Here is a 20,933-nt window from a genome sequence, read left to right as displayed (position 1 = left end):
CTCCCCGAGGAGCCTGTAACCATTCTGAGATTTCATAATGCGGTGTTAGTAAGTCTGTCAGATTTCGCAAATAATTTCAAGGCTCTATCCTTTATGTATTTTTTGATGGAATCAATCTTGAGGTCCCTAAGGATGTCATTCGTCCTAATATACCAAGGAACTTTGAAAAGTCTTCTCAGAGCCTGGCTTTGTGCAATTTCTAATTGGTGAATAGTAGTGTTTAAGCTTTGCTAAACGCTACACAACCATATAGAAGTGACGGCTGAATTATTTGGTTATATATCAGTTTCCTGTTCTTAGCATTGAGATTTTCATTTCTTAATAGCGGTTGGAGGTAATGAAGAATTTTGGCTCAGCTAATTCTTTTCAGTTGAACATGTTTAAGCCATGTGAATCATTTGTCGATAATATGAACTATTCTAATTTAGAACGCCAATGCACAAGTAAATACCATTAACAATATGTATTTATGTTCTATAGTTTTATATAAATTGTCAAAAAACTTATAAGAATATAAAACTTCAGTGCATTTGTAGTAAAAGGGATATGCACAACTTGTAAAATAATTACTATAATTGATATAATAACAACTATGCTCCCCAGTTTATTGTAACTTCCAATCCTAAACACCTTTTAGTCTTAAATTAGTTGAACTAGTAATTATCATATGTCGTGTGAAGAGCTTTTGGTTTTCAGCTAACCACTCAGCTAATTTGGATAGGGTGATTGCTAGAATTTGGATATGGCGTCCATCTATACAGTTTTTTGAGCTAAATCATTTTAGATACTTCTAGAGTATCAATTCTCAAAATATTTTTGTCTAAATTAACTATAATTCTTTACAGTCAAAAATTCAATTAATTAAAATAATATAAAAAAGAATATTTGTTTTTGTTGTTCACTACTTTTCGAAAGCCTCATTATTTAATATTTAAAATTTATTAAAACGAATTAATGTTCGCCCAGCGGAAGTCAAAAAAAGAAGATGAAGTCGTCTCTGCGGCAAATTTACTCCATACATGAGGGAAAAACAGGAAGGTTGGCAGTGAAAATGTAGAAAAGAAATGGATCTAGTATTGGTCGCAGGAGAATACCGGTATTAATGGTATATTAGCTGGAAGGAGATTTTTTTTCTTATTTTTTTTTAATGTTGTGACATTTTACAATTTTTTGATAAATAAGATTGAAGTCATGCTAATTTGTAATTTTGATAGTTCTCCCTGTGGAAAACTACACTTTTTTATAAATTAAGATTTTATTATAATATCTGAAGCGGCGTTTTCGCTTCATTCGTTCATGATATTTTCTGGTTCCTTTTTTTAGTTCATCTTTCACAGGAATTATTCTAACGAAATAAACCAATTCTAATGACAAAAACCTATTATTTGGTAGAAAGATTGGTAAATAATACTAATGACTTGGGACGCAATCTCAAAATCAAGGCCTTAAATCTACTCAGGGTCAAATGCTTTTTCAAAGTTGATAGCGACCGCAGACTGGTACGAAGCACCCAGAGTTGCAGTTTTGTATTTGAAATCGAACTTAAAGTTGTGTAAGATATGGTTATCGGAAACGAATAATTTCTTTTTGCCTTCTATGAAGATTTAATACATTCATATGAAGGTAAGAAAATTTGCCAGATTTGGTTTTGCCACCATTATGAAGGGGACAATCAATAGCATTTTGTATGACTACAAAATGGTCAAGATTGTACGCATGACTGAAGATCACGGGGTATAGCTTAATAAAAAGAGGAGAATAGTTGACATAGTACGTGATTAGATATATAAATAATACCCGAAGGCCTTCAATTAGTTTTAAGAAATAGCTTTAAATGAAAACTTCAAACGATAATGTTCTGTCTGCTTAAAATGTTTCTGCACCATAGACTATATCAACAACGTCTGTTTATTTATTATTTATTATAATATTTATTATTTAATATAATAAATAAACTCATAAACACTTATCAGATATAGAGGAGAATAGAGCAACATTGTAGATAGAGACAAAATTTGTCTCTCATAATTTTAGGCCGTGTACGAGTTCGAGTAAATTGTTAAATTGAGGGAAATAGTAAATTATGTCGGTATGGCAGCGAATGTTGGTATTTACGAAAATTTTGAGTAGGGTAAATTAGACAAAAATTAGATGATTTAGGTGTTACCATTGTGAAAATTTTATAAGATGTTTAATAAATAAATAAATAAATTTGAAAACTTTTAATCAAAAGTAATTAATAAGTGCAATAAATAAATAAATAAATATTTACATAAGTGCAGTGCAAAATATACCTAGGAAATTTCAATTTACTTTACCTCAATTTAGTCGCATACGTCCTTTAAGTGTAATGGTTACAGGCTCCTCGGGGAGGTATGCAGATCTGAGGTCAATTATTGCTTAGTCTGATAAAGTGATAAACAATAATCCAGTCAAAGCGTAAAAAGAGGTTTTAAAAATATTTCGAGTTAAGAAAGAGTAAACGTGCTTAAGTGCACTGGCTCAAATAGCTTCAACCTAATAATGTATAAACTTATATATTATTTCTAAATTAAATTTTTTTTTATTTGTTGAACATTTTTTTAACATTAATTTATTTGTCGGTGACTTGTGCTCTTCGTTCCCATATACCAAATATATTTGACTAAAATTTAATATTTTATTTTATTGCTCTCGTTTAAAGGTTTAACCTTACACTTGCCAATCTGCTGCTTTCTTTTTTAGAGAATAATAAAACAATAATCATTCATCGAACTTATTAAAATTTTGTATTGTTTCTCTCTCAGTAAAGCTTTTAAAAAAATCGAAAATAAATAAAAATTAAAGTACATATAAAAAAAATGATTTAAGTATATTAAAATTTCAGCATCTGCAATATTTATTGCCATGTTTATCAGCAAATGTTTTTTTTTTATTTGTATTTTTATTTTCTTAATTTTCTTAACAATTTATCCAATGTATCTTACCTGTATGGACACAGTTTATTCGTGCAATAAAGCTGGTATACAATTTATGCCTTATTTGAAATTAATTGCCTGTTGACAAAAATACATCCTTGACATGCTTATATCTCTGCAAGGATTTATTGTTTTTCCTTAACGATTCCTTGATCTTAAAAATTTTTTTGTTTACCTTTGACAAATAAAAATGTCTTTCTTGAGTTTATTTTATTTTTGTCTTTGTTTTTGTTTTTTTTTTGTTTTTTTTTTGTTTTTTTTTTGTGTCTTTCTTTGATTGTTTAACCGAAAACGAATTGAAGTTTTTATCTAAAACAATTCATCTTAATATTTTGATTTTGTTTTCATTTCATAGTTTTTGCAGTTATCGATGGCATCATAAAAATTTGTGTACATTACAAGTCTTAAAAGAGCCTCCATTTTGTCATTTATTGCGATATCTCATCAATCATCTTACGAAATGAACGCAACGCAACGCTACGCTGTGTAGAGCTATGCTCTATAAATTACTTGAAATGTCCCTAATTTAGTTTATTTTGTAAAACGAGATACTAAATTTTCGTAATGATGCCAAGTTTAAAATGACATTTTGGCAAATCCAAATGTTGTAAAATGTTGTTGTTTTTTTTTTGGGTTACATAGAGAAGAACCTATATTCATTCCAACATGAAGTTGTCGAAGTAATGTTCTTTTAAAAATGCAAATAAACTTTCTTCCAAAATAATTTCATCTGCCACGGGTACGGTCGTACTAGTAGTAAATATGAAAATTCAGCGAGCCAAAAAAGCAAATTATATTTTATGCAAATATTGTACCATGAAAAAAATAAAAAACACTGATGCATATAGTATTCACTCTATATACTCTATATATTGTCTCTCTCTTAAGCGGACACAGACGAGACCAGTAATTCGGTCACATTTTGTATTTAAACTGAAAAAACTTAGGACTAATAAGTTTGTATGGCTTAGAGAAATGTTCGTTTAATTGGGTTTTCACTGTATTTATACATAATATTAAAAATTTTTAATAATGTTTCGCATTATTAACGCTGGTAGAAATTGAAACAAATCCCGCGACACCATAGTTGAAGCTGAAATTAATGCAGAATTTGTGTAACCACTTAAGAACGTTACCCAGTCACTTTTGCAATTATAATTCTGCTCACATTTTACCCATTCACTCATAAATTCATCCACTCAGGGCTGGAGCTGCCAGTGACTTTTTAGTTTGGTCACTGGCATGCTTCCATGCTTCCATTTAGGTATGCCATCAAGAAATAGGTTGGCAGAAAATGGGCAATGGGCAATGGGCAATGGTAATAACTCAAAAGCTTGTACAACTGTAGTAACTAAACATTGAAAATCCATTAAATGTAAAATTTTAAAATAAATTGTGTGTTTTGTTTAAATAAAAACTTATCCTCACGACTTACCGGAAAAGCAATGAAAAGGTCATACATACGCCTACCATGCAATTCACATTTTCAAACAAAATAATTCGAGTTAACTTAAAAAAACGCAAATATCTATGCTTAGTAATGAAATTATTAAAAATTTCTAAAAATAAATATAATAAAAATATAATATAATAACAAATCGATAAGCAAATTTTATATAAAACTAGCTTTCCATAATCCTAGTAATTATGTTCTAAAGCTTGTATTGATTACGGATTTGTCCAAATTATTAAGAGATTTTTGTTTTAAGCAATAAAGTAAACGTAAATGAAATACACTTATAATTAAATTTAATGAAATTTATGTTTTAATACATTTTTTGAACTTTGCTATTAGATGTGAATTACAACATCATCCAAATGATTTTTATGGGACATCTTCCAGTACTGAGCAATTTAGCTAATTGATAGCAATAAATGCTAGCTATATTAGTAATATAATTGATTTACGACTCAACACGAATAAGGTCGCATTTAGACGAAAGTTTACTATTTATAAAGACTTTATTTATAATTTTCGACTTAATTGAAAGTATTAAATAACAGAGTAACAGTGGACAGAGAGCGCCAGGTCTGGCCACCGATTTCAGCGCCCAACCATGATGAACAGTAGTAATTAAAAATAAAAGAAGCCTTTGATGTGGAAAAAGATATATTTTATAAATCATATAAAATTGAGACTGATTGCTTTCAGAATGCAGATACCTTATATTTGGAGGTAGTGCTTCCACTATTGTAAGATAAAAAATAGACAGAATAAGTTACAATTATTCAATATTCATTTGATAGATCACTTCATAGATTTGTAGAAAACTCAACATTGTAAACAAAGTGAATAAAAGGAAATTAAATTTAAAGACACTTTAAAAATCAATATTAATGAGCACAAATAATACTGGAACTGGAAAAAGGACCCTTCACTTCAGTAGGGCCACTTGATGAACAGTGCGTTGTCCCAACGTATAATACTGAAACATATTATATGTTCGTATTCGTAATAATCCATCACTACGAGAGTGTATCGATAAATTCACTTTTGGCGATAAGACTTCATGTTTGAAAATGTGGAACACTTGTATAAACAAATTTGATTTCACAAGTCTTTCGATTACAGATTAAGTTGAATTATGGAAGCGAAGGTGAATCAAATAAGGCATTCTATCTGCAAACATTAATGGTGTGTAAAAACTACTCATGAGAGATGAGCTCAATAATTGGTTTTACTGTCTGTCACACATAGAATAATACGTGATCGAATAGTCACAAAAAGACTTGTTCTTGTTTTGAATCTCAAATAACTTGACAAAAACTCAAAAAGTTGCTTATGCTCATTGAGGCACAGAAAGCCTTTAAAAAATTAAAAATTTTAAAAAATAATAGGTTTGACTAGAATATTGATCACGAAATATCCTCGGTTTCATTTCTGACGACAGTATATACAAAGTAGCAAATGAATTTTTAAGCACCCCATAAAATTGAGTTAATGTATCATTTACCATATACTTATAGTAGCTTCTTCTTGTTCCTATTAAAAACGTTATTGCGATAATACAGAAAACCGTGTTTGGGTGGTATATTAAGCGGATTGGAAAGTATGCTATGATATATGGCATTCAATACTATAAGGATCTTTGTTCTATATATTAAAAAGCAATACATATAGTGACCCTACGCAATCTGTTTGATTATAAAGTAATGTAATTAATATACTTGTATATGAGACATATTATTCAAAGTAATGTAAAGTAAGTATAAGTGGTTGACTTAATGATGGAAAAATGTAACATAATCACTCTTCAATATCACTAATGATAATTTCAATTGATTTAACATTGATTTACATTAAAATAGAATGAGAAATATATTAGCAAATATATATAATATCTTTAACCACAAAATCATAGCAATTTTTCATTGTCAATTCAATTTCTAATCTAATAACCAAAATCTATCTAAGCGCAATTCTTTCTATTTGTCATTAGACTTGTTCGTTTGTTCGTATTTTTTCTTCTTCTTTTTTTTTTGTATTTTGTTCTCTTGAATGTGCTTTTTCTCATATCTTTGAGCTTATAATTTTTCAGGCTGGTACGAGGACAATTGGTATGAAGTCAATTTGGATAACGAAGGCATCACATGTACTGTGGAGCAAATGCGCATTGCTGCCGAAGGACATTTAACAACGGAGGCACTTATGTGGAATCAGAACAATCAAACTACCATTTCCGGCATGACAGCTGAGGAATTTCGGTAAGTCAAAAGACACAAAGCATATAAAACAAAGCATAGCGTTTATAATCACGGAATTGGTTGAAAACATTTTGCAGCTCTCTGTGTTCGTATATCGCCTGGGTTGTGTCCTGTCTGATTGATGCTGTTTATCGTCTTGCGCTCGCTCTACCTGTCAGACAGACTGCAAAATTAGAGTTCTGTACCTCGCTAATCTGCTGAGACGCCAATGTTGGCTGGTGCCACAAGTCACACCAATGCAATAATGCAATGCTGTCCTTGTTTTGTTGAAACTTATGTCATTTATTTCTTCCTACTGTTGTTGCTATTGTTGCTGTTGCTGTTGCTGTTGGTGTTGTTGTTGTCGTTGTTGGCGTTGTTGGCATTTTGATAGAAGTGCAATAGTGAGTGAAACTGGAACCGACTGTGATTTTAACTGTGGCACTGGTAATGCTTATGGTAGAATCGTTGGTAGCGGTAGCTAGAATTGTTGATGATGACATTAGTGTTGCAAAGTGAGACATTCGTGTTGCTGTTTGAACAAATAATTGCACCAAGCGGAATACGACTAACAAACAGAGACATTAAAAATGTGCATATTATATAAAGCATTTTAAGTTCCTGCAGTAGTTTAGCGTATTTTTTAACATTATAATTTTAAACTTTCTTTTTTTTTTTTTTGTTTTTCCTTGGTTTGTACATTCTTACTTCATTTATTTAATTCAAAATGTATATGCATTTGTATTTATAATTAATTAATTCTAAGTACTTACTGTTCATTTTTTCTATTTTTACCAGGCAACGACTGAATAGCGCCCTAATAGAAGATGGCTATGACATTAATCACGATCGTTATCCCGAGGGTTATCAAGAGGCGCCACTTGCTTACGATGCTGTTTGGAGTGTGGCACTGGCCTTTAATAAAACGATGGAACGTTTGAAACAACGTAGAAAATCCCTTCGGGAGTTCACATATACTGATAAGGACATCGCAGATGAAATTTATGCAGCTATGAATTCAACACAATTTCTTGGCATTTCGGTAAGTATAAAAATTTTAAATATTTTATGAGTGTTGGGAGACATTTTTAGTTAACAAAATGAATTTAACTATCATAACATTTGTTCTTGAACGATAAATATTGAATCTTACTGAATTACGATGATAATATCATTGAATGTCTTATGTAAATCTAATCTAATCTAAGGGTATATAATTATGTATAAGTGAAAATATTTATAATTGATGATCAAGTAACATATCTGTAATGAAGTGTGATTGATTGATATTATTAGAAGGAACAGTGATAAATTGTGACGTAAGAGATCTGTTGTTGTTTTTTTAACTGCAGAGAGTCTTCTAAGCTAATCTGGGCGACAAAATTAATCATATTTTATGTTTTTAGTTTTTGAAACCCATTCGGTCCAAGGAAAACCGACAGTACGCAAGAGTGGAAATTTTTCACTTTGTATTTCAAAAAATTTTAATTGATGTTATTCATGAAACTACTGCTATATAAAAAAATTAACCTTACTAATTATTCTTCTATAATTATTTTTTTGGTTTTGTATTCCCTTTGTTATTAAGTTCTACAAAAAAGATTTTTGATGTAGATAAATTTTTTGTTCTGTTATTCTATAATCTGTATAATCTGTGATTTTACATATGCGATTGGTATAATATCATGTGTCAATCGTACTACTATTTTTTTCTAACATATTTTATAACTAATAAGAAAATTTATATATATATAAATGAGATATTGAAAAATTTTTAATGGAAGATTTTAAAGTAGACTTTTCGGAGACAACGTCGTTTTAGATATGTATTGAAAATGCTAACCTTACACTAATCTCATTCTACATTTTTCCAAACTTGTTAGTTAACTAACACGCTGTGTACTTAATAATGTCAGTATTGCTTGTTTTTTTTCAGTGTTAAGTACTTTATTTTATTCCGTTTTACTTTGTGAAAATTAATAAAAGTCAACAGATCGAAATATGTGATCAGACTTCAAAGAGATTAAACGTAAATTAAACTTATTCGTTAGGGAAGCTTAGTCATCTGTAGTACGTCTCCCTCAAAGAGCAACTTTGAAGTTATTAAATTTTCGTAATTATCTTAAATTCTTTGTAATTCATACAGTAAGAATGTATAAAAGTTAACAGATAGAGAGAATATTAGATCGGGATCTAAAGAGATTCTAGTAAATAATATTACCTGTTGCGAAACGTAAGTTCAACATGCTGGAAGTTTACATTTTATGGAATCTTAGTCAACGGAACGGCTTATCGTTAAAGAGCTTCTTAAGAATTATTTAAGCTTTGCAAAGTTTTGAGATCCTACGTCATTATTTGGCAACAATTATCCAACAAATTTTAGCGGATTCATAGGATCATCGTTATAACTTAACACCAACGTTATCTGAATTAACGTAGATAGTAAACAAATTGCGGCTACTAAAAACTATAATAAAGTATTTGTATGTACTTACGTAGTGAGTATCGCTTTATGTGACTTAGTCAAATCATAATTCAAAATGAAAGGGTATGCAGTATACAAAAATATTGCTTTCGCCGGAAATTAATCTAAAATGTAATTTTGGTTTTACCACTATAAACATTATGCTCTTGATTAAACTCCTTTGTAATTCAACAGCTCAAGCAAGTTTGGCATTTTTGCGTTTAAGCCTTTTACTTTTATACGCAATTATTTTTTATGCATGTAATTAATTTGCTTAATTAAATTATACTTAAAGCAAAATTTTATGACTGTTTTCCTTTTACTTATTTATCTGAAATCTTCTCTGTCCTTAATACTTTTTTCGCACATTATTTAAACATGAAAACTTACCAAATTTACAGAGGCCACCCATTAAAGACTTGCACAACCTTTTAGAAATATCCGAAGAAGAATGGGAAAGAGCAAGGGACTATTAAGGCGCAACATTAATTTTCAACTTTTAATATGGCGACAAAAATGGCAGGCTACAACCATAACAATAACAGTAGCACTCATAGTTATATCTGAAGCCGCAGCTGAAGCCGAGGCCACCATAACTTTCTCTGTTCATTCCATACAAATCGTAAAAATTATTATCGCTTGTGCGAACCAAAACTTTTGACAAGCGAATGAATGAAGGAATAAATGAACTACGAACATAAAAAGTGTCATTTATTCTATTTTTTTTTTATTTTTATTATTTATTTTTTCTAATAAAAGATAAAATTTGTCCCACTTTCGCTGCTACTTACGCTTCATGGCATATTTGTTTATAGCGCAGTTGTTTGATGCGGTTTTGCGCTGTTTTTGTGTGCCTTTCCTTGGTTTCCCTAAAGTTTACTGCAGCCAACTTTGCCAGGCTTTTTTGTAATTAAAACCAAGAAATCTTTTGCGTTCACATCCCATTTGCGAACCATAGTTGTGCCCAGGAAAAAATACTCTTGAAACTTACAAAAATCATACTTTTATATACAAAAAATGAACTAAACTACAAATCAACATAAAATCTGCATAATTCTTCTTAACATCACTTTAAGTGCATATAATAAAAATGATATTGCAGATAGGTTTAATTTTATTATGTTAGATACAATGCAGTAGGAATAAGCAAGCCAACAGATCTTAAAATGTATATTCAAGTGAATTAACACAATTTTATGTAATTTTCACACCATTAGCTATGTTAAATACATAGTAAAATTTAATACGAAAGATGATCAAATAAGCGCTATATACATCTGTAGCTATATATCTTTAATGAAAAATAAAAAACCGCGTAAGATAGCTTTATAATTTGTTTACGCTTTGAATACTAGTTTATGACATTTTTATTTAATAATAATTACTTGTATATAACTTAATCCATATTTTTTTTAATAAATCTTAATCACTTTTTTACATAAATTTAGACCTAACTCAACTACGAATATGATTAGTTTTAGGATAAATCGCATTAAAATTTGCATTCTGTTCAAATAGACTACTTCCACAAAAATTTTTACCCTAACGACATCTATTAGTGAGTGTTGGTAAGTGAATGATGCACACTTTATGTACACACTTTCAAAATTTGAGATTTAGATAATGTTGTCAGATCAGTTGAGATTTAGATATGGTTCGTATATAAGTCAGTGTTTTTGGAACATGATTATCTTAAAAAAATCAATTTATATTGTAATATATTCATTTGTTATCTAGGATTTATGTATCTTTTATAGAAAAGCATTTTCATAATATTGATCGGTACAGATTTGGATATATATTTGTTTAGATATAATTCAAATTATCTTGTCCTTTACCGTTTGCACTCAAAACACATCAAAAGCTAGTTCAACTTTAATATCTAACACAATAAGCTAATATTAGCATAAGCTTAAAAATAGTTATATTTCTTATAGTATAATTAATAACTAATGAAAGTCATGAACGAAAAATCAATAGTAGTTCTGATTAGTACTATTATAAATCATAGTTTATAATGTATATATTATTATATATTATATTATATACGTGTTATAATATATTATACATATTGTACACATAATGTAATTAATTATAATTATAATAATATAATTAGTTATAATTATAATAATATAATTAATTATAATTATAATAATATAATTAATTAATTAATATTTAACGATTTATATAATTATTCGTGTTCAACGAATAGCTGAAAGTTATTTTTTTTTTGTCAAATAAAACTCAAAAACCATTTATTTTCTTCATTTTTTTCATTTAATTTCATATATATTAATTTCTGTTAATGTTATTTAGTCAGTTGTGAAAAAATATATATTGGAAATGGACACCATTTTTCTTAATGACCAAATATGCTCTTTTTCAGCATTTATCATAATTTTTTTCAGTGTATTGGTCGGTGTTTTCGGGTTTTGACGTTGGATACTGTATTTGAGTGCAGCCAGAGTTTATCATTTTCTATTATAGACGACCGATTTGAAATAAACCCACAAATAAAAGTCCAGAGGCGTCAAATCTGATGAGCCAGTCAAAATCGCCGTTTCTCGAAATGTGCAAAACTACTCCTCCATTTTAATGATGATGAAATCGACAAAATTTTTCGATTTGAATTTTATCTTCAATGATTGTGTCACTTGTATTTTATATGAAAATAAATTCAAATCATTATATAAAATGCTATTCATCGTTTCTGAAAACAGATTTAAAGCTTTTGAACAACTGCGTTATGACATTTCAGCGACTCTTTAAACACTGGTCGGTGATTGATTTTCTCATTTTAATTTTGAAAGAAAAAAAGTTCAATTACGTATCCACACCATAAATTACATTAATCTGTTAATTTTTGTAGATTTAAATATGTTTCAAGGTCAGAAAGTGGATTTTATTGGATCGACTGATTTTAAAAAGCCTAGAAATGCAAGCTCTAATGAAGTTCTTTTATTATACAGCCGTAATAAAACCAATACCAATGACATCTAATTGATAATTGAACCGGTTTCTTTACACCGATATATTTAGCAGTAGGAATACGTATTAGCCAATTTGGATTCTTAACATAAACAAATTTAAAATGAATTTTTTTTATTTTGTTATGAATAATACACTTTGTTGGTCGATCGGATTGTCCATAAATTTCAAGCACCTCGCGAATCATAGTTAGAATAGTTTCATTAATTTTATATATTTCCATCTAAATTTGTCAAACAAGACGAACGACAAATTGCAATTTTAATAAGAATTTGAAAAAAAAATTTCACTCACTACCTGATGCCATCTATTGGCAAATTTTTTTGTCGATTAAAAATGGGAAATGGATTAAATTACTTCTGTGTATCTTTCCATAGCACCTTTAGCCACACTTCTTTTTTTGGTTTTAATCTAGCACAGAACAAACTTCAAAGTCGGTAGTTGCTATCCTCGTCTGTATCCTCAAGATATCCTCAATTTAGATATTCTAAGCTGATTTAACATAATGCTCAATTTTGACTTTCATTTTAAAAGCGAATTTTATTCTGTTCATTTAGGATCGAAACCAAACGTAAAAAATCAATCAAGTCAGTACCTTGTTCATTTTTTAATCCATTCTATTTTTCTATAGAAATTTTCAAGAAAATGTTGAGTATTTTTTTGATAATTATAAACTGAGTCTTAAAAAAATAGTCCTCAATATGAGGTTAACAAAAATATTGCTACAGGCTTAGTAACCCTGTAGTTAAGATATTTAGGCACAAAGTTTATGTTTAATTTTAGTTAACTATTTATACCTAGTTTAAAAAAAGTATATGAGTGATATTATTATTATTTCCTTGGTGTACTTTGGGTAAAAAAAACCGCTCTTAGTAAGAGCATAGGACGGGGTACGAGTGTGATAGGTGCTACTAATTTTTTCTATTCAACTAGAATAAGTTTTCATTTGTGTGAAGGGGTTGTGTGAAGAACTTAACAGAAAATTTTCTTTTTAACCTTTAATATAAAAGATTTCTTACGGGTTCTCTAAAATCATAGAGTTAGAACAATGTAGTGTGGTATAATAAGTATACTTAAGTTGTGTTACAAGTACAAGGATGGTACGTTTTTGAAGCTTAATTGGACTGTATTAATTTATAAATATCTTTCGTGTATCACCTTTTCAATTTCTTTTATTCATCAAACAATTTCCATGCGACAGCAAAAGTTTGTAAGAAACTACTTCAAATAATATATTACGTAATATGCACACTTAACAACAAGATACCTAGTGATCTATTATGCTTACAGTATTCGTACTTTCAACGACCTGAAACTAACCCAGCTCCCGTGAAATGTAACAAATATGTAAACGAGTGAATGGTTGAAATCCTTGGCGCTAAGATACTTAGATGCTTTTCGCATGTAAACATTTGCTGTTGCTAAATAGATACACATGTGATTTCATTTACTTCAAATATAATTCCATTGAAATGACAGTCTTTTGATTACTCGCCCTGCATTGCCAGCTTAGCCTTCTGCATACATAACCTCTTTTCTCTGTAAATCTGTAAAAAGAAATACAAATTTGCACTGCGCTCATAAAGTATATTTAATTATGTTTTTCTTATATTAATTTGTTTAGTTTTCATTTGCTATTTCACATCATCATAACAAGTTTGCTTCTTCATAAAAGTTTTTGTTTAATTATTTGCCTGTGTGTTTAATATAAAATCTTTTTAGCAGTTTTATCCGTTTATGTATTGTAACCATAAACTCAACTCATTAGATATAAATTTTTATACTATGGAGCATGTGCATATGCCTCGATACATAAAGAACCACTAAAATAAATGCACACATAGCTTCGTTCAAACTGCCGCAGTTTCTCTTTAGAGCTTTATTTATCTTATTTATGTCGGGTTCTCAGTCAACAATTCAGAAAATATTTTATTCTATAATCTTTTAGTTAAATGACTTTACATACGAGGGCTGTTTGATAAGTTAGGGTTAAAAATGAAAGGAGTTGAACATTTACTTGCTTTTACATGTATTTTGTAGTATAGTATACTTTAAGCTCTATTCACTTTTTCTAACAACGTAATTTAATTCCAGATAGAAATTTTTACAACTAGTATTTACATAGATATATTAACAAATACATATACAGAGTTTGTGATTACAGTGTTACCTATTCCAGCGACCACAACGTTTTTATGTGAAATCAATTTTTTATTGACAAAAATTACAAAATTTTGTGAAAATAATCAAATAATCGAAATTTCAGAATCCATTCACTCTAGTTCGAAGTGGCCATCTTTTTCCTTGACTATAGCCATCAAACGGATAAAAAAATGATCTTCCAGTATTTTGGCCCATTCCTGAACAACGGTATAATGTTTTAGCCCTCAATTTGCTCTCCAAAATAGTTTAACGGATTTGCATCTACCGAATTCGAAAGCCATTATGTACACTAAATGATGGGGAAAATATGATTTTTTAACCATCCTTGGCTCACACGAGCTTTATGAGACCGAGATCGGTGCCAAGTCTTGTTGGAAATGTTTGCTGGCCACGGCTCTAAAGTAACTTGCAGAATATTTTCCACTTTCTCTAAAATAAGTCGCATTGACTTTTGTGTTAGGTTCAATGAAAATAATTGGAAATCGTCCATCGGTGGTCACAACTTCTCGTACTATTACTTAAGATGGATAATTACTTCGGATGGCCATTTGTAGTCTCAAGTTTACAGCAGTGTAAATGAAAAATTTTTTCTCATAAGAAAACAGTGTTTGGAAATTCACCACGTTCATGCAAACGTAACAACTGCTTTGCTCTTTTGAGTCCAACTTTTTGTTGCTTTGCTGCTTGGTGTAAGATCTTGTGCCTTTTGAAACATGTAAGGCTCTACCTTGAGCTCATTTTGGAATATGCATCCGATGTTTTGCTGGAATATTTTAAATTCTTTGACTATTACCATGATTACCATTGCGACGTAGATTTAGTTTAAGTCAAGCCATTCGCTTCACTTTCCGAACCATTTCAGGTGATGTTCCTATTTTTTTTTCGTCAACCACAATAGCGTTTGGCGACGTTGTCTGTACTATTATAACTATTTATGGTGCGGTACACAAACATTTTATTCACTTTGAGGTGAATGAGCTCACGAACAATAGTTGGTTGTGATTTTCCAACCAAATATAACGCACTCACATTAATAAATTAAATTGCATTTCGAATAACTTTTTTCTATAAAATTTAGACCTAAATGCTTGACACATACCTGTGTCTGTGTATAGTTGGTAACACTTCAATCAACTAACCCTGTACATATGTGGTATTAGGTGATATAAAAAGTATTCGGCTTTCTGACACATTTTGGAACAAAAATTTTCTTTACTGATATTTAATATTTTGATAAAGTTTATATTGATCATTTATATTTATGACCTTTTACCTTTTTTCGGGTAGACTCATAATTCCATCAGTATAGAGCTTCTGCAGTTTGTCAGCTAAAAACTTATCCAAATGATTTTTAGCATCTATTGGATCAGTTCAACAGTTTAACACTTAAAGAATTTTACAGTGACTGACATAGCCGTAATCAGATGGTAGAAGATCCATACTTAAGATGGATGTATCAAAACTTTCCAAACAAGTACTGTCAATTCATTCCGGGTCATCAAAGATGTGTGTGGTCGGATATTCTAATGATACAATATAACTCTTTATCAGTTGGTTATTTCTTTTTGCTTTTTTTTGATTGTTTTATTCAAGTGATTAAGTTGTGATAATTAGAGTATCGAAATCGAACCATTGCAACATGCTGAAGTAGCTCGTTATACACAATTACCTTTCAAACTCACTAAAAACTCAACATAACATGTTGTTCTTTTGTCGACAATCCAGGCTCTGAAGTCATTTTCGGAGAGTCATGAGGCTTTGATTATGATCACGTGCCTTAGATATCTTCGTATTTAATCCTTTTTTTATCACTCGAAATGATTCAGTGCGAATATAGTTCGATTTAATTGCGTTTCAAGAGCATTTCACTGATGGTAATTTGGTCTATCAAATTTCTCTGCGATAAATAATGTTTCATATAAACATCAAGTGTTTTTGAGTAGCCTGTTCCTTATAAATTATTTCAAACTGTCATATGGATGAAGTTTACTACTTTCACTTTCTTCTGCAGCTTGCGTATCGGAATTTTTAGTGACAAGATACGTCAGTTACTACCTATATCATCCAATTTATATTAAAATAAATGTCTAAATATATATGCTGGTTACAATACCACTTAGACATATGCAACAGTTGTATGCTTTAGCTGTCATCGGTAAGAATTCCGTTGAAGAAAAGAGGATGATTAAATGTTTACATTTAGCGTTAATCACAGTTCATTGCTGTCGGTATATTTTTACGTCAAAGTCAAAGTAAAAATTACATTTTATAAAATGTCTTAGCTGTTTGGTTCAACGTCGGTTTTTGAAAAAAAAAACTAAATTCCTAATATGAACTATTATTTTCAATATCGAATAATAGTGAAATTGCAACAACAAACCTTTTTTTTATTATTTTTAATTAATTAAAATATTAGCTGACCATACCGCTATTTCGAGTACTACCAAATACTAATCATCAGTGGTCTTGGAATTATATCTTATATTTTATTATTCGTAAATAGTTTTTTAAGACTGCAAAAACCAAGGATTGAACTCATACCCTGCCAAATTCAAAGGTCAGAGTGAGTGCTCATTGGCCAACTGACACAAAGCCGTACTTGACTTGTATGTTCGAAAGTTCATTAACAAATTCACTTGCTGTGTTATATTAGCAAACCATAAACCAACTGTAGAATAAAAACATAAAGTTTTATTGTTATAAAAAAAAAATAACTTTTAGTTAAATATATTTTTAAAATACGTACTACGTAGTTATAATGAAGTGCAATTCTAATTGAAAACAAAAAAAAATTATTTATATATTTATTTGTAGATTAACACTAAAATTAATTTTAAAGTTAACTAAGAATAAGGAACTGGACTACTAGATCTTTCGCCCTAAAAAAATTTTTAACTCCTTCCTATTACGAAAAAGTATTTTACCACTCTCAATGACCTCGTTATAGAGATTTCTAATTATATATGACTTTCGTGGAAATTTTTCTTTATATATGTGATGAAATCCAAGTTTACTATAAAAATGAGCACTAAACGAAAGAATAAAAATTACCTATTTTTATATATGGTTTAAATTACTACTTCTTATGTTTCATTTTTTGAAACTATCAGTTTACAATGCTTAATTAATTCAACCTGGATATGATAAGTTTCTCAATGATAATTTCATACATGTTTTATTGAAGCATTCTAAGCAAGTACTGGTATAAGCACTCAAAAGTATTTACAAATACTTCTACCATTTCTCTGTAGTCATTATTTTCTCTTTCAGCTTTGCTAAGTATGCTTACAAATACTGAAGAGATGAATAGATGCAGCTTCCACAATTGCTGTTTTGTTATGGCGAAAGTACAAGTACAAGTGCTTATGATTTCTAAGGAAATTATCTGAAACATAATGACTGCCAGTTGCTTGTATGTGTATTCTATTTATATGCAAATTACAATTAGTACATAATCTGCTATTGCAATGAGTTGCAAACCATTGTGGTATGCAGCCAGGATCTAATTACCTGGTTTTGGTTAAGTTTAATACGAATAATCGGCTTACAAATTAATAAGTAACATGCGCACATCATATTTCACATAGATCACATATATTGCCTCTATATAAATTATATGAAAATAACGATTTCATTTAAATTTAGAACAGACTGTTTTAAGTTACAATGTTTTTAAACTTAATTTACTCTTATTTGAAATTATCATATTACCAATTTAGTCTTTAAGTTTCTTAAGGCTTAGTATTACATATTTTAAAATTAAATCTTAAATACTCGTATAACGATTAACACATTTTTCAGAAATGTGAAACCGTACTGATTGCTTTGCCAATGCTTTAATTTAAATTAAATAATAATATTTAATTTTAGTTTTGTATTTGCTAAAGGATTACAGTACTTGCTCGAAAACGTGAACTAAATAATGCCAACATTTTTGTTCAGGTTCCAAAATTTTGTCTATTCTTTAGAGAAGTACAGCTGTGCTTTCACTTTCAGCACAGCTCAAGACAGCTGTATGAACAATTCACTTAACCTTTACTATGCAACCCACAAGGAATATGAAGAAGAGAAAGACCTGCGACAACCTGTATCCGATCAGTTCACGCGGGGAGCAAACACATGGGTACCTGAAGTGAAATTAAGCGCATCCCGCAAAACCGAACACGCTGGAAGAAACTTGTTACTGTCCTATGTTCCAACGGGAGCGATAATTAAATTAACATAGTAAAAAAATAAATAAATAAAAAAAAAAATTGTGTCTTGCAGTAGTGAACTACAACAACAAAAATTATTTTAATATGTAATAGCTGTTTCGATTTTGCCAAATGCTCATCATCAGTGCTCTGAGAATTATTTCTTATATTTAATTTTGCGGACATAATGTTATCAAAATCAGTGTTCATTAGCTAACCGATCCAATACCATGCCTGACTTGTATGTTCCAACTTTGAGTTTTGTAAATCTGCTATAAAAGTACATTAACAAATTGACTTACTGTGTTATATTAGAATGCAATACATACCTATGTTCGGTAGTTTCGACTACGAACTTATAGTGGATAATATTTTCGCAATCTCACACATAGTTTTATCTTCTTCTTTATCATTCCCGGTTTTGCTGTTGTTTGACAACAAAATCATTTTGTTGACTTAATTTTCAACTGGTCTGTCTTCACAAAATCATGTGTTAGTCTAATAGACCCCTAAGAACTAATATATGTACAACTTAGAGCAATTAAATGCTCTTGATTCAAAGCGATTTAAGAATTTTCAAAGCGGCATATAGACCGCTGATGTTCATAAAAGCTTTTATAAAGACGGTTGCAATGGGAGTAGTTCAATTAGAAGTAAAGTCAAACGCCACGTTGTAAAACGCACTTAAACCATACTTTGAAAATGCTTGGTGTGAACATGTTCATAAATACATTTCATAATGAATCGTATGACATTCGCATTCTTTCTAATAGTAACTCTTCTATTAATAATCACAAACTGTTAGATTTTTTCTAAGTTAACATCATTAATAGATGCCATCAATTTTTTTGATTCGACATTGTGCCACACAAAACATAACCAAACATACTATAGAACCTCTTATAGTTTTGTAAGACGTTTTAAAGTGAATAAATACCCTTAAAATAAATGTGTACTTATTCACGTGTAATCCCCAAAAAAAAACTGCATTCAACAAAGATATAAAAAATTGATGTCATGTATGAAATTGTAAGTTTTAAGCTACTTTAGTTGTTTTTACATTTCATTATATGGAATAAATTTAAAATAAATGTGACCAATATATAGGGTATTTCGTACCAACATGCTGCAATTTGGAGGAGTGTTTTCTTGGTTCGAGAAACGAAAAAATCGTATGGGAGAGGGAAATGGGGGTCCATTGCAATATTTACCAATATACAGATCAAAACTGCTTTACCTAAATAGCATAATTTGTATACAATTAGATATTCTTTGACATCATACCTAATTTTTCAACATAATTAAATCGTTTTTAAAGTTATGGTAGCTCTATGTTAATTTCTCCTGCAAAATTTTCGATTATTTTCACGAAAAATGTCATTTTTGATGAATATATATGAATGTCAAAATGACGAATAAACCAATGGGTAGCGCGGAAAAATTACTTTGTAAAGAATATTTAAAACATAGAAGTCAAGTACGGCTTTGAGTCATTTAGTTAAGGTGCACTGACTCTGAGTTTTAAATTTGGTAGGGCACGATTTCGATTTCTGGTACTTGCAGTCTTAAAAAAAATTATTTACAAATAAATAAATACAAGAATTATTTTCATCACCACTGATGATGGCTATTTGGCAATACTCGCAACAGCTGTATGGTCAACTAAAAATTCAATTAATTAGAATAATATAAAAATGAATTTTTGTAATTCACTACTCTTCAAAGAATATTTATAGAATTATGAAATATTGATCTACAAAAAAATCAAAATGTTGAGAAAATTATATTTACTATTAAAATTATTGAGCATTTTTTATTAAAAAAAATTAACTTAGAACTACTAAAAATTTTGAATCTATTAATGTAATAAATCAGCTTAGGTATCAATCAAACAAATTAGATTAGATTTTACTTATTTGAATGATTCATCTAGAAGATGTTGAAGATATTTAAGTTATCTATTTTTAATTTATTGAAGCTCTTTTTGTTGACGCCCTTATCTCGATACATATTGAAATGTTAAATCGTCAAACCAAGTATTTATTTTCAGGGTTTAAAGCGCGTTGATAGGAATGACCCTGTGTATGTATCAATAAAAAACAAACACATTTTATACTGTAGTTTAAAAAAACAAATAAATAAGAAAATAAAAACAGAGTGATGTGCATAATTCATCAACTTGTAATTGTAAAGGTTTATAGAGATATCATTAACAGATTCCTTTCGCAATAAAATGAAACAAAAATGACAATATTCTGAAATGCAAACAAATTTAAATGTAAAAAACTCTTGTGCCAATTGAGAGTGTAAATAAATTTTCCCATTGTGCTGTGTAATGCACAGAATTAAATCAGAAAAATACAAAACTTGTATAAAACAATAGTGCAAATACTGCAACGAAATGCAAAATAACCATAGGAACAAGTATAAAGTATAAAGTACTTGTGAGCTTATGTTTAAAGTGGAAAAAACTGAAGTCTGAAA

General features: G+C 29.6%; 1 protein-coding gene across 1 annotated transcript in view; it reads left to right on the top strand.

Annotated features, from left to right (window-relative positions):
• The window catches only part of LOC119690043 (gamma-aminobutyric acid type B receptor subunit 1), a 113,181-nt gene that overhangs the window by 20,045 nt on the left and 72,203 nt on the right, over positions 1-20,933 (top strand). Inside the window, exons 2-3 of the mRNA XM_038105025.1 lie at positions 6,497-6,662; positions 7,440-7,683. Coding sequence (XP_037960953.1) covers positions 6,497-6,662; positions 7,440-7,683 — 410 coding nt within the window. The remainder of the gene's footprint in view (positions 1-6,496; positions 6,663-7,439; positions 7,684-20,933) is intronic.

Source organism: Teleopsis dalmanni, chromosome X, assembly GCF_002237135.1.
Source record: "Teleopsis dalmanni isolate 2A chromosome X, ASM223713v2, whole genome shotgun sequence".
Lineage (NCBI taxonomy): Eukaryota > Metazoa > Arthropoda > Insecta > Diptera > Diopsidae > Teleopsis > Teleopsis dalmanni.
This window is presented reverse-complemented; position numbering and strand designations above follow the sequence as displayed.